The sequence below is a fragment of the Crocodylus porosus genome, unplaced genomic scaffold, assembly GCF_001723895.1.
Source record: "Crocodylus porosus isolate Cpor-Errol unplaced genomic scaffold, CroPor_comp1, whole genome shotgun sequence".
NCBI classification, from domain to species: domain Eukaryota; kingdom Metazoa; phylum Chordata; order Crocodylia; family Crocodylidae; genus Crocodylus; species Crocodylus porosus.
The window spans coordinates 35,565,523-35,580,055 of record NW_017728906.1 but is presented as its reverse complement, the minus strand read 5'-3'; the positions used below and the strand labels follow the sequence as shown (position 1 = coordinate 35,580,055).

The following is a 14,533-nucleotide window of genomic DNA, read 5'->3' as shown; positions in this document are numbered from 1 at the left end:
CTGCTTAGGGCTCCCTCTGGGTCCTACTGTCCCTGCTCAGGCCAGCTTCAACATGGAGCCAGGGCAAATAAATATACATTTACTACATTTTTCAGTGGTTCCGCAGACTGGATAGAATGGTCTGGTGGGCCAGATGTGGCCCACAAACTGGATTTTGTCTACCTCTGGCCTACAATCACTGTACTGACACATTTAAAGCAAGCAAAACAGTGAATTGTTAGGGGGAAAAAAAGAGCGATGACAAATAAAGATCTGTACACATATTCCAGGGCACTTCCAGGGAGGTTCAGTCTTTCAGGAGACACTATGTTTTAACATCAATGCTAAATATGACTACAAGATCACATCTGTTTCTTTCTAAAGGAATATTGGTTAAAAAATGGCAACTAATTGGGAAGTAGCAGTGATTATAAATTCCTAAACTTCTGGATTATGCGAGTCTTTCAGAGACTCATTTCATGCATTGGGACTTCACAAAATGTGCCAGAACTAAAGACTGATCAAGATTTCACTAAATGTTTTAAAGCAGAGGTGTTAAAAATAAGGCCTGTAGGCTAGATCCGGCCCATGGAGCCATGTCTTTAGGCTTTTGGAGGGGCTAGGAATTCAGGGGTGGGGCCCACCATGAAAATCTGGGGTATGGCGCTCCATTAGGGATGCATGCCAGTGCTGGTGTGTCAGGCAGGAAGTGATTGATGGCTGTGCTAACCCCATGATTCCCTGCTGCTGCCACAACTGAATCCAGACTAAGGGCCTGGGTGAGTTTGACACTTCTATTTTAAAGCAACCTACAGTTGCGTCACACCTGTTTATTAATCAGTCTAGGGATACAGTCTTCCTTTCTAAACAAAAATACAATGCTCCCTGTTCAGACAAGCGTGCCTGTCTGTGACCGCAGCTATAGCCATGTCATAGGGAGCTTTCAAGGTGGCATGGCTGGAATTTGGAGCAACTATCTGAATATACATTACGAGCTTACAGCTACAAAACTTAAAAGGCTGAAGTCCTGCTTTAGTTGGTCTAATAAAAGATACTGGATTTAACCAAAGAACCTTGTCTGCCAGCCTTGCTTAGGCATAGAAGATGGTAAACTGGATAACTCCAGATGATGGATGTTTACTACTAGTTTCAGAAAAGATATATACATATAAATACAGCAGTCGCTTATATCCTGCTTGAAAACATTAACAAAATGGATCTTCTTGCCTGGCTTAACATAACATAATGATCGTAAATGTGATGAAAGGAAAAGCAAGCACAACAGAACTCTATCCTGTTTTATGAATGTTACTCCAACAATATTCTGCTACAAAACAGTTAAAGAAGTAGATGTTGTAAGAGAATATTAACATGTTTCATATCTGATTAGGATGTTTATAATGTACATATACAGCATATATTACCATTTTCAGTTGTCTTTTCACACGACACTTGACTAAATTCTCCTACTTTATTCCATTCAGGGACAACTGCTTGAACTTGAAGACAATATACTGTCCAAGGGTCCAAGTCTAATAATGATACTGAGTTATGTGTAGAATTCACAGTTATCATCTAATATAACAAAAGAAAACAAAAAACTTCAGAGGCATTGTTCCAATGATTGACATGCTCGATTACTAGTTTACAAATGACACTACATCTACTGGCCTGATTTTCAGCATTTGTATTTATGCTATTAGGTTTATAAAAAGTATCAAAAAGAAGGCTAATTCCTGAAAGTTAAAAGTTTCAAGTTAAAATAAAAGTTGTCAAAACAGAATTTGTATTCTTAATTACTCATTCTCCTTGCCAGTTTGCTAGTGAATGGAAGTTGTGACAACAAGAAGTTACCGATTCTACAATATTTAGAGATCTTATTTTTGTTGTAATGCTGCAGCAATGCTACATTTCAGAACACCATCAACAGCACTGTACTTAGAAAGGCAAATTCAAAGTTACTGATAGAAGGTTTCTATATAAACATGATATTTATAAATATTACCTTTTGGGCATTGCCTTTCTTCCAGTATTGCACCCTGTAAAACCAAGAGCCATAATACTGCTGTAAGGTCCAGTTTTCATGACTATTTTCAGAAGCAGGGCCTGTGAAATCTACAGTCAAATATCCAGATTCAGATCTCACTTCTACATCAGGTGGTCCAATGATTGCTAAATATTAGAAGAGGAGAGGGGATAAAAAGGACAAAAAAAATGAATCCGTCACATGCACTGTTCTGACATTTTTACATATCCTACAGCACTATATGTAATCATTACTACAGATTTGAAGAAAACTATTTTCTCTCAAATAATCAGGGATAAATAAAGTTTTCATGTTTAGATCTGTCATTAAACAAATTTCCTTTTGCTTTAATATAAAAGACATGTTTGCTTCCTGTGCATCCTCCATTCACTGAAGTCAATCAACATTTATCCAGCCTGATGTTGTCAGCATCGGGAGTCATGGCAATATTAAAACACGTATTTCTACAATATTAGTCTATTTATTGGCAGTGTTTCTTCTTCTAAACTAAACCCTTTGTGACATCCAACTTTTCCAAGGATGCTTTCTGGTAAAGCGTGTCAGTTGTCCTCATTGTTATGATGGCTTATAGAAACTATAGCATTTGAATTGGTTCTTAATTATTATTTTTATGTAGAATACTATTAAAGTTCTACATTTTGAAACTGGCTATTTTGACTACATGCTGTGCCACTATGTAAACTCTTTTACTGAGTATTTATTCCTCAACTAGACTGTGCCTATAATGAACTAGCTAGCATTAATAATAGCATTATTGTATACCACAAGCCAGTGCTTTTACCAGCTTCTCATATAAATAATTTCTCAGGTTGTAAAGAAGCTGAGGACAATCTATAGCAGCATTCCTATCATTGCTTCCTTAAGTAAAGCTATGCTACAACTACAGTAACAGCAGAAGATATTTAGTAAGAAAGAGCTTAAAGAATACAGGGCTCTGCACTTTTCCTGAAATGCTCTGACACATGCTAATTAGCACACCCTTGGAACAGACTTATTTAACTGAGTCTGTTGGAGTGTGCAGATCAGCGCACTTCAGCAGCCTGTGTCACATGTATTCAGTGTCTCTGTGCTTCAAAATAGCAGCGGGGGGTGCTGTAACTAAACCCTGCCATCATTTTTAAGTGCGGATGGTGAATACATGAGATGCTGCAGGCACTTTAATTACAGCGACTCCTGAGAGCCATTCTAATTAAAACATTCCCCTCACATCCGCCTCACAGCATATGTAAAGAAGCTGAAAAGTTCTGGCTGTTGGATCCTCATCTACACTATGGCTCCTGCCGGCTTTAAGTAGATGCAATGCTTTAAAAAACATTTCATATTGTAGAGGAGGCCATAGTGACTCTGATGCTCTTAGGGTTCACCTACCCCTTTAGGGTTTGTAATTCCCTAACAACTGCTGTTCTGATGATGGTAGCAGTGATGGAAGCTGTAGAATAGATGAGACTGCTGTACCATTTAGTTTTGCTCAGTGCTGCTGTAGACACAGTGGTAAAAATCCTGGAGCTGTATCTACAAAAGGATTCTGCAGTGCTCACAGGTCTTCCTTGTCAAATAGTTTTATACAGGGATGTATCAGTTCAAATGTAAGCTGATTTTGGCAGGTCGGTCTTGGTTACAAGCCAATTCTTTCCTTTAAATGTACATCAAAGTCCTTTTCCCAACATAATCCTTTATACAACTCTTATCAATCGTTTGCAGGTTCATTCCAGGATGTGGAGGTTCACACTAAGTGCTAGTGTTATTATTGGCTTGACTACACTCCTGTAGAATTTGTTAAATGTTTTCATTGTAGTTCAGCTGCTTGTTCTAGCCTGTTTAAAGCTGCTTGAATTTGAATATTGGAAAAAAGACATTTCCTGGTTCTCTAGTGTTTTCTTCCCTGCTACCCAACTACCTTAACTATTAGCTTTGCAAAAATGTACACAGCTATAAAGTTTCCCCTAACACCAGTATTCACTTTCAGAGTTTCTCACGGTAACTGGCCACATGTCTTTTGTCTTGCAATGAGAATTTTTTTCGATGAATTCTTTAACTTCATTATTCCCTTCTTAAGTACTTCAAGAGTTAGTGTGGGCGTGGGAGAGAACTACAGAGATGTGCAGGGGAGCTGAAGGAAGAGAAAAATCTGCACGTTTGGAATTTAATATAGAAAAATTATGTCAACATGATCCTGAAAAAAATCACAAATGCACTGGAGAATGGCAGCTGGAAGTTGTAAACTTAGATACCTGCTACATGTTACAAAAGTTACACAACTGAGTAGTTAATCATGCAGTAGATTTAGATTGGTCACATGTGCAAAGTAAGACAGGCCAAAAATGCAAAGTAATTACCACAAAATCAACTGGTTAACTGCACAATAAATTTAGACCAGCTACACATGCAAAGTAATTATCACACCATAAAAATGATTATCAAGCTACAAAGAGAGTCAATCAACTACATTTCTTTGGCAGTCCATCATGATTGTTTTCCATAATTGTCTTATCCATGTCTTATCCATTCAAAGATGGCTGATGAGGCTGATCTGGGACTGACAGACTCTGCTGCAACTCAAGAAAGTGTTTCTGTGTAGGGTGAGTGGCTCTAGATTCTTGATTTGGTCCGCAACACACTGTTTTTGCCACTTCCACTTTTCCATCTCCTGTTGTCATTATAAGGTTTCAAAGTACTGAGATCCTTGCAGCAGACTCTTCTTCCATTTGGGGCAGTCCTGGGTGATAGTCTCCCATGAGTTGACATCAATGTTGCATTTGGCTTTGAGGATGTCCTTGAAATGTTTTCTCTGCCCTCATCGAATGTATGCCTTGATTGAGCTGGGAGCATAAGACTTGCTCTGGGAGTCTGGAATCAGATATCTGGATGACATGGCCAGCCCAGCAAAGCTGATGTCTGATCATTGCCTTAATGCTTGTAGTGTTTGCTTGTGAGAGGATGCTAATGTTGATGCAACTATCCCACAACTGGATTTGAAGGATCTTCTGTCAGCAGTGTTGATGGTATTTCTTGAATGACCTATTGTGTCTCCTGTACGTTGTCCATGTCTCAGCTCTGTATGGTAAGGTGGGGATCACAACTGCTTGATAAGCCATGAGCTCGGTTTCGGATCTGATGTTGGGATCTTAGAACACCCATTTCCTCAGGTGTCCAAAGGCTGCACTTGCACATCTGAGGCAATGTTGATTTCTTTGTTGATGTCAGCCTTCTGCGAGATATGGCTTCTGAGGTACAGGAAATACTCAACATTCTCCAGAGTATCACCATGTATCTGAATTACTGGAGCTGGGGACTGCTCATTAAGAGCTTGTTGATGGAGGACGTTAGTCTTCTGAATGTTAAGCATCAGTCCCATTTTCTTGCATGCCTCAATAAAGTCGATGACTGCCTGAAAGCCTACTTCCACATGAGCATGGACTACAGTATCATCAGTGTACTGAAGCTCAGTGACTGAGGTTGGGGTGGCCTTGGAGTCGGCTGAGATTAAATAGCTTACTGACCATCTGGAAGTTTAGCTCCACTCCAACTGGAAGCTTATTAGCGGTCAGATGTAGTATCCCAGTAAGGAATATTAAGAGTGTGGGAGCGATGACACAGTCTTGCTTACCTCCCGTATTAACCTCAAGCAGATCTGTGACAGATCTGAGAACCACTGCTTGCATACTGCCATAGAACAGGCAAAGAATGTGCACCAAAATTCATCACCATCCGTACTTCAAAAGGATCCTCCACTGTACTTCTTAACTGACAAGAGTCAAACTAAGAAGTGCTGTGAGGTCAAAAAGGACCTCAGCTTTCATGAGGTCACCAAGGACATAGAGATCTTCCAACTGGTGTTGATGGCTTCCCTTTCCTTGATTAGGACTCCTTCATTCTTTGGTCTCAAGGGGGTTCATCCCCAAGTGACTGTAGATGGCTTTGGTGGTATTGAAAAAACTGAACATACCATGGATCAATGTTCCCCCTAAGGAGTAGCAGTCTGTGAGTGTGCCCCTTTGGTTCATTCCTGAACTGGTCCTGCCTCCCCCTTTTGGTGCAGTCCACCGGTAAGTGTGCTGCAGTAGTTGTCCAGGTGGAAGCAGGCAGGGTTTGGCCCCATGTGGAGCACTGTGGGCCCCACCCACCACCCTTCTCCACGCTAACTGATGCCCAGAGCAGCAGAGCAGGGGCAGGAGGAGAAGCTGCTGGAGGCAGAGGGAGCCAAGCAGTACCTGGGCAGCAGTAGCCCTTTTGGGAAGCTGTGTATGCTGGCCAAGCCCGGTGAAAGTGTGGCACAGGCTGCCCCAGTCCCTTCTGACTAACACTGAAATTGCCAAAAAGAATAAGTACATCTCCCTCCAGAATGTCAGAAAGGACTTGGTCAAGGATGGCACAGGATTCCTCCTTGGTTTCATCAGCAGCGTCAAGAGTCAGGGCACATGCGCTGATGACAGCGGCATATCAGCTCCTCAACCAGTTTAAGACAGAGAGTTACAAGGCGTGTAATTATCACATCATAAAAGTGACTGTCGAGCTAAAAAAGAGCCAATCAGCTACAAAGTTAGTACTTGAAAATGTGTAACAATTCTATGGCTGGTTTCTATCCAGCTTTAATCTGAACATGTAGCAGGGCCTTTACACTCTGACTCTAAGTAAGTAAGTGAAAGCAAGCCAAATCAGAGAAGAATGGAAAACTCAGAACTAACTCTAAGACCAGAGAAATTAAGGAGGTGGTTTTTCACTGGCAGCTATGCAGAGGAACAGCTCCTTGGTCTGGAATAACTGATGCTTGCTAATGGATGAATATGAGTAAGGATGCACAAAGTGAAAGAGAGTTATTGACAAGATCTCTCCCCTCCAAACTCAGTTGACAAGTAGGTCAATATCTCTGTCATTGTACTGAATTGTACTCTGTCATCATCTGTCGATGCCATGATTCACACCATGCTTCCTATGAAAGTGCAAAGCTCACTTAATTAGTGAAGACAGCATACATTCAAAATTATTTAAAAAAAAAAAGTTTCACCCTCCCCAAAAGTTGTTGATGCTTTTCTATATTAGTTTTTTTTGCCAGACAACAATAAGTAACTGAGCTGATTTAATCTTTAATCTCTTAAGTAACAATGTTTGGAGGAAAGTCCTCTTCCTTTGATATTTATAAATTGTATTTGTTCAGGGGAAGGAAGCATCCTGGTTAAAAATATCTTAAAATTGGTATCAAAGTAAAAGAATGGAGTCAATCCTGAGCTAGACAGAACAGTAGTCTAACTATATTTTGTCATCCCTGAGCAGAGAGAGGTAGTTAGCTATGTAAAAGCGGGACACTCAACCTCCAGCCTGTGGGACAAATGAGGCCCACAGAGCTATTACATCTGACCTGTGGAGTTCCCTGTGGCTTAGGAAGTTTGGCAGTAGGGGATTAAAACCACCACCCTCCCCCACTGCCGAATTCCCATGCTTCCTCCCCACACAGCTAGACTGGAACTGAAATGGGCTGGGCCACACTCCTTTTCGCCATGTGGCTGGATTGGGGCAAGGCCAAGCCCCCTTCTCCTGCATAGCTGAATCGGAGTCAGGTGGCCCCCTGCCTCCTTCACATGGCTGAATGGGGCCTGTAGTGCCAGCCCCATTGCAGGATCAGGGCCACTGGCTGGATCCAGCCCATGGAGGAGCAGGCACTACTCATGCCAGGGAAAAATGGTTGTGCACCACTGGTGTAAGGTCAAGCAGAAGGCATAGTAGATTTGCACCTTATAAAGTAACTAAATCACAGCATCTGATGAAGTGAGCTTGGGCTCATGAAATCTTATGCTATATCTCTCTGATTTAGTTACTCTAAGGTACAAATCTATCCTGCCTTCCTACTGTGTTTTGATGGCCATTTCTTTCCACCAAATATTTATTCCAACTAGCACACAAATGTTTCATAATTTACTTAAAATAATGTGTTTTTTCAGTTGAATTATATTTTTATTTGATTGCTATCAGAGTTCACCAACAGTGGACAAAATATATCCAATAGGGATGGGAAGTAAGGAAGGGGAGGCTTACTGTCCTCCATTGGGTTGAAGATGATGTCAGCCAAGCCCAACAGTTCATTCTCTGACTCCGCCATGACTCGAATGGTGAAGTTTCCATATATGGAAAGAAAGGAGATGTCACACTCTGTAGTATCAATGCTTGTGCACAGGTTTTCAAATGTGTTCTTATAGAAGCTAAGGCACAGAAGACAAAAGAACTGCATCTGAATTATGATTTACAAATTAGAAAATATCCTTCATAACAGTGAAGTAAATAGCAATGCTAATTTATTAACAAGGGTAGTTGCGACAAAGAGGAAAAAATTATTAGCTGAATAGTAGGCAAACAATGATTTGCAGTAAGTATACACAGGCTTGTGTTACTTTCCATACTTCTATTAATATGGACTTCTATTAAAATGGTTTATTATTGCTTTGGAATAAATGTAGAAACTAAAGTTCCCATTCAGAAAGTGTCCTACTGCTTTTTATTGTGGTGCCAGCAAAACACAATTCAGCAAAACAGAATGCTTCAAACCACAGCCTGAGTCAGTCTAATTCCTATGCTCTGCCAAGTGTAGATCAACTATTCCCTTGCTATTTCCTTCTCTGTCATTTGAGGCCTAGGAATTTAATGGAAGAGGAATGTTCCTTCAATTTCCTCCTTAGGGCACACCCAGCTGTACAGCTAGCAATAAGAGCTCACCCCAAGAGCAGTTTGGGTGTCTCCTATGGCCCTAATACCTCCCTCCCTCTGAGTGTTGTGTGTCAGCTGGTGGCTTGTGGGCAGCCTCTAGCCTGCGAGGAATTAACACATGGTTTGTAGATTCCTGTCCAGCTGCCACTTCCACCATTGCTCCTGCTGCTGCAGTGGTGAGGGGCAGAACAGCACAGTGGGAGATGGCCTGTTTAGTCTGCTGCCACTGGAGTCCAACAGGGGGAATAGGGGCTTGCACTCCCCAAATGTCAGAGGAGTTGTGGTGGTCATGTGCTGGGGTCCTGGGGAGACCCAATGACATATGCCCCATACAGTGTGCAGCCAGGGCCCAGGAGCCGTGCAGTGTATGGCCCTTGGCTGCTCAGAAGTGGGGCAGCCCTGCTCTACATCATCAGTTTGGAGGCTTCTCCTCAGCAAAGGTACCTTGCAACCTGGTATTTTCCCTGCCTAATGTCCTCCTTTTTCTACTGCTGAATTAGGGAAATCTCACACTTCATTCTGCGCTTCTCATAAAACCCTCTCCATCCCAGCAGGCACCCAGTCTGGAGGAGGGGAAAATGCCCTGATAAAAGGAGATCTTACAAAGTGCTGCTGATAAAACCTTGGTTGTTGAGGACAGAGGCAACTAAATAAGGAGTAATCTCACTGGAATTCATGAACCATATCTGCAGAGGGCATCAACACACACACAATACAAAGGGGAAAACAAAGAGGGACCTTTTACCTCCAGGAGAGTCTAGAAAAAGGTAGAAAATTTCAGCAGTATACCATTTGTGTTGAAGTAGACTCCCATGACAGAGAAAGTAAATTTATATGTAAGCAATTGATCATTGTTAATATTACAATGTTTTACTGGCTCCAAGTAAGAACAACTGAAATGTCTACAAAAGCAGTATCTAAAAGCCAACAGAAAGGAAGCTTCTTCCAATAAAAGTCACAAGAACACAAAGCTATACATTGTAGGTTTATCTGAGAAATCTTTCAAGAATAAATGAACGAAGCTGCCAGGCCTACCTTTTATGCTGGACTGTATATGTTATATTTCCTTTGTGAAAAGTAGGTGGATCCCACTTCAACTTGCTATGAAAGTTAACCGAATTAATTCTTACATTTTTTAGTTCTGGCACCATCGCAAATGCTGTACAAACAGACAAACAGGTTAGCATGTGTTCCTCAAATTGTTTTACACTAACTTGATGCATTTAAACAATCCCCATCAAAAGTTAAATTTTCACAGAATGCAACCCAACAGTTCAATCAACTTCTTAATGCCTATCTTCTTTTTGAACCTATGCAAGGTAGTCAATTCCTAAAACTATCCTGGGATTGTAAGTGGCACATGAATGTTTTTGGAGTTTGAACATGTGAACCTTGTGTGTAATATGTACACTCCTAGTGCACCTGCACAAGACAGAGTCTAAATCTGAAAACAGGAAATCTGAGTGTACAGAGTTTACAGAATCGTTTCCTTTAAATGTGACCTCTTCCTGTACCCATCAAGTCTCAATTAGAATGCATTAGAATGTCATTCTCCCCTAGTATTCGGCCTTGGTGAGGCCGCAGCTGGAGTATTGGGTCCAGTTTTGGGCTCCACAATTCAAAAAGGATGTGGAGAAGCTTGAGAGGGTGCAGAGGAGAGCCACACACGTGATCAGAGGGCAGGAAAACAGACCTTATGATGAGAGGCTGAGAGCAATGGGGCTATTCAACCTGCAAAAGCGCAGGCTCAGGGGCTTGTGTGGCCACCTATAAGCTTATCGGGGTGCTCATCAGGATCTGGGGGAACGACTGTTCACCAGAGCGCCCCAAGGGATGACAAGATCGAACGGTCACAAACTCCACTGTGACCAGTTCAGGCTGGACATAAGAAAGAACTTCTTCACTGTCTGAGCCCCCAAGGTCAGCGCCCACTTTGAATGCCTTTAATACACATTTGGATGCTTATCTTGCTGGGATCCTATGACCCCAGCTGACTTCCTGCCCCTGGGGTGGGGGGCTGGACTCGATGATCCTCCGAGGTCCCTTCCAGCCCAAATGTCTACGAAATCTACGAAACCAAACTCAGCATGAAAGAGAAGTTACTTCCCTTGCCTTAACTGGAGCTCTTTGAGATCCCTTTCCACCTACATATCCTACTGTGAGTGCTTTTGTGCCCCAAGCTCAGAAACATTATCCCTTACAGTACCCATGTGATCTCCATGCATATTGCTTTCCTTTCTCTATGGTGTTCAGGGTATAAAAGGTGAAACATGCCTACTACACAACTCAGTTTCCTTTCAGCTACAGAATCCCAGGTATTCTCCCAGAAAGAAGAGAGGGAGAGCAGATTGTGCATGTAGACAACACATCTTAAAGTCCCATTTACTGTAAGGTAAGTAATGGCTCTTTCTCCTTCCAGTAATTGTCTATATCTGTGTTTCTCAACCTTTTTAGACTCAAGGAACCCCTCAGAAAATGCCTGTTCTCAGCTTTCACTCTTTTTTTACTATAGAAAAATAATAGAGCAATTCTTTTGTTGCAAAGAACTCAGAAAGGCCACACCAGGTTAGACTGCTTTGACACTATGGATTCCTGTTTCTATGATCCTATAAAATCTCTGGATTTATCTTGTGGATCATGCAGGAGGAAATCCAGAGTGGATGCAATGTCACAGTTGCACCCTCCTTTCAGATCATAGGAACAACAGCCGGGGACTTTTTTTTTTTAAGTTCCTGTTTCAGGTAAGAATCACCCCTCCCCCCCACTTCCCTTCCCTGCTCAGCAGCATGTCCCTACTCTCAGCAAGTCCATTCGTAGCGTCATCTACGAATGCTTATGCTTCTGAATGAGTTAGTCTCTAAGGTGCCAAACTGCCCTGCCTTCTGCCCTCTTCCAAGATTATAAAATAACCATAGAAGAACCCTCTTTCCAATACTGATGGCTATTTCACTCATCACCATTAAAAGAGGTAAAAGGACCTTGGGAGAAGGGTCCCTGAAGCAGAAAGAAGAAAGGAGGATACAAGTAGGCAAGAAGAAGAAATAGACAAATGCTTCCAACTAAGCATACCATCTAAGATTCACTGGTCCATAGTACTATGGAGCAATTTGTGACTGAAGGGGAGGTTCCTGAGGGAAGGCACAGTCAGATCTGGAATCCTGAGTCGGTTTGAATTTCCTGATCATCCTGTTAAAATGATTGCTAAATAACCTGAAGTGGGTTGAGATGACTGGGAAATCACAGTGGCACATGGATTGCCTTAGTTTGGGGAAGCACTGTTGTGCCTTAGATTACTTGGAAGATCTGTGTGTGATGAAAGAAAGAAAACCAGGGGGCCCATCTTTGAAAGACTTAAAATTACTACCCGCTGTGTTTTCTCTTTAGGTACCAGGATGAAAACACCCAAGGAGCAGATTAAAACTCTGGATTGCTTCTGGGTATAAAGGGCATTTTTTATCTTGGCAGTAAACAATTCAGATGCTCAGGCTGCATCTACCTCTTTTTCAGGCCTGAGGAAGAGCACTCTGTGCTTGAAAGCCCATCTAAAATCTCTCCCAACCATGCAGTTGGTCCAATAAAAAGTATCACCCTCTTCTCTGTCCTCAGAAATATCCTTGCCCTTACGTATTTCCTGGACCATCGCAACTGCAACATCACTCTAACATTACCACACTGAAAGTATCCCATTACTATTCAGGATATGTACCCAATTTGAACTTGGAATGGTGACTTTCCTCTTTACCAAACAGGCAAAAGTCCCATTGATTTTAGAGGGGCTAGGATTTCACCCAGGGTCACCTGTTTCCTGGTAAGTTAATGGGTAACCAGAGTTCATAACTACTGCGCTTTGTCTCCAGCTAGCTGTGTTGTACAAGCTGTCTTGTGCTCAGCCCCTAGAGATATGAAGGTATAGACTGCCCCATGCTCTACCACCTCTTTGACCACCACAATAGTCAAGAATAGCACTGACTGGCATCAGAAGTAACATCCAGTCTATGTGTCCACAGATACTTGGGCTGTGCTGGTTAGTGATTTCCTAGTGCCGAATTTCAGCAATAACATAGCTATGCTAGTGTTTACAAAGTACAGGAGCTCTAACATTGACCTTATATTATCTGTAACTGAAAAAAACAGGCAACGAATTTCCTAGTATACACAATCTTGCAAAATAACTGATTGCAGGTCATGTGATGAAGCATTGCTGAAACAATCTGACTGGCGGAAGAGAATTTCACTGAACCTTAGTTTGCTGAGCAGGACTAAATAACACGTACACTCACCATTACATCATAAATACAGGTTACATGTAAAAAAAAGTGGATTTATGCCCTTTTCTTTTTTTATGATGCATCAAGAAACCTAGGAGATTTTTTTTTAAGTTTCACTAGGCCTTTTTTCCCTTTACATATTTTAAAATTAGATCTTGTCTACTTGACTGGAAAAAAACCCAAAGAAATGAAACAATGTTGACCAAAGGAGGTCAATTCTGGTTATTCATATTAGCTTACCAGGAAACATAGGTTACCATGTGTGAAATCCTAGCCCAGCTAAAGTAGAGATGCCAAGGAACCATTCAGAAGGAAGGAATTTTTAGTCGGGCTACTTAAACTTTTCATTTCTTGTTACTATTTGACTGGGATCCCTGGTGAACACTCTTTCACCCAATGTTTTCATTTACACGCAAGTCCTCTGGCACAACAGAACTCGACACATCCTTTATTTGGAAAATGAAAACACCTTATTTGCATTGGAAACCAAACCAAACCCCAGTGTCCATGCTGTCTTACATGTTCCCAGCTTGGTCCCATTTACAAAAATCCTTTGCTAGTCCCCCTCACCCCACTATAAGTTAGTTATTTGCACTTATAGAATCCTAGAGATGTCAGGCTGGAAGGAAGCTCCAGAGATCATCTAGTCAAAAGCCCCCTCCTGAGGCAGGACCATCCCTATCCAAACCATCTGATACCATGCATCATCTAAACTCTATATAAGATTGACACAGCACAGATCTAACACCCTCACCTGTCCCAGGTCAAGTGGGGGATCCATGGCAGCCAACATCCGGCTTCTGTGAAACCTCTTCATTTATGCAGTCTCCATCTGTGGCCCTACCAAGTCCCAGGACCTCCTGGTCAACCTTCTCCTGGCCCTAGCCAAGCTAGTAATCTATCTAACCAAGAAGGAGGCTCTGGCTGGGAGGACCCCCAGGGACTGAAGGGCTGTTTTGCTGTCTCTTGTCTCCTGTACACATCTCCAGGCAAAGATTTACTGGGCAGCGTCCACTGGCTCCTTGGACTTGGTTGAGGACCGGGGGAAGTGGGGGGGGCACTGTCCAGCATAGTTCACTCGGTGTCCCCCCTTGGTGCACTCATTACGAATGGATGACCCTCGCTCCTCCCTGTTCTGTTTTCTTATTTTCCCAAACAATCGGTGCCCCCCCATCACCAAGGGGGACTTGTGGGTCAACCAGGTAGAGCCACACCACAGTAGGGCATATTAAAAGGCCTTCTTCTATGAAACATTGGCAATATATGCTCAAGATATTCTGGGGAAGAGCCCAGTGAGAGAGGGAGGCACAAAACCCCCGCTGCCTGTCCCATTTGGACCAGACAAGATGTGCGGTTGCTCACCTCCTCTTCACTGTCAAGGCAGCTGGGAATGTTGGGAGTTCATAGATTTCATAGACATAAACATTAGGGCTGGAAGGGACCTCGGGAGATCATCGAGTCCAGCTCCCTGCCCAAAGGGCAGGAAGTCAGCTGGGGTCATAGGATCCCAGCAAGATAAGCATCCAATTTACTCTTGAAGGTG

General features: G+C 42.4%; 1 protein-coding gene across 1 annotated transcript in view; it reads right to left on the bottom strand.

Moving 5' to 3' along the window:
• Positions 1-14,533, bottom strand: part of LOC109305775 (interleukin-10 receptor subunit beta-like) — a 22,277-nt gene that overhangs the window by 6,141 nt on the left and 1,603 nt on the right. Inside the window, exons 2-5 of the mRNA XM_019528835.1 lie at positions 9,758-9,881; positions 8,057-8,220; positions 1,985-2,151; positions 1,404-1,554 (exon numbers count right to left, since the gene is read on the bottom strand). Coding sequence (XP_019384380.1) covers positions 1,404-1,554; positions 1,985-2,151; positions 8,057-8,220; positions 9,758-9,881 — 606 coding nt within the window. The remainder of the gene's footprint in view (positions 1-1,403; positions 1,555-1,984; positions 2,152-8,056; positions 8,221-9,757; positions 9,882-14,533) is intronic.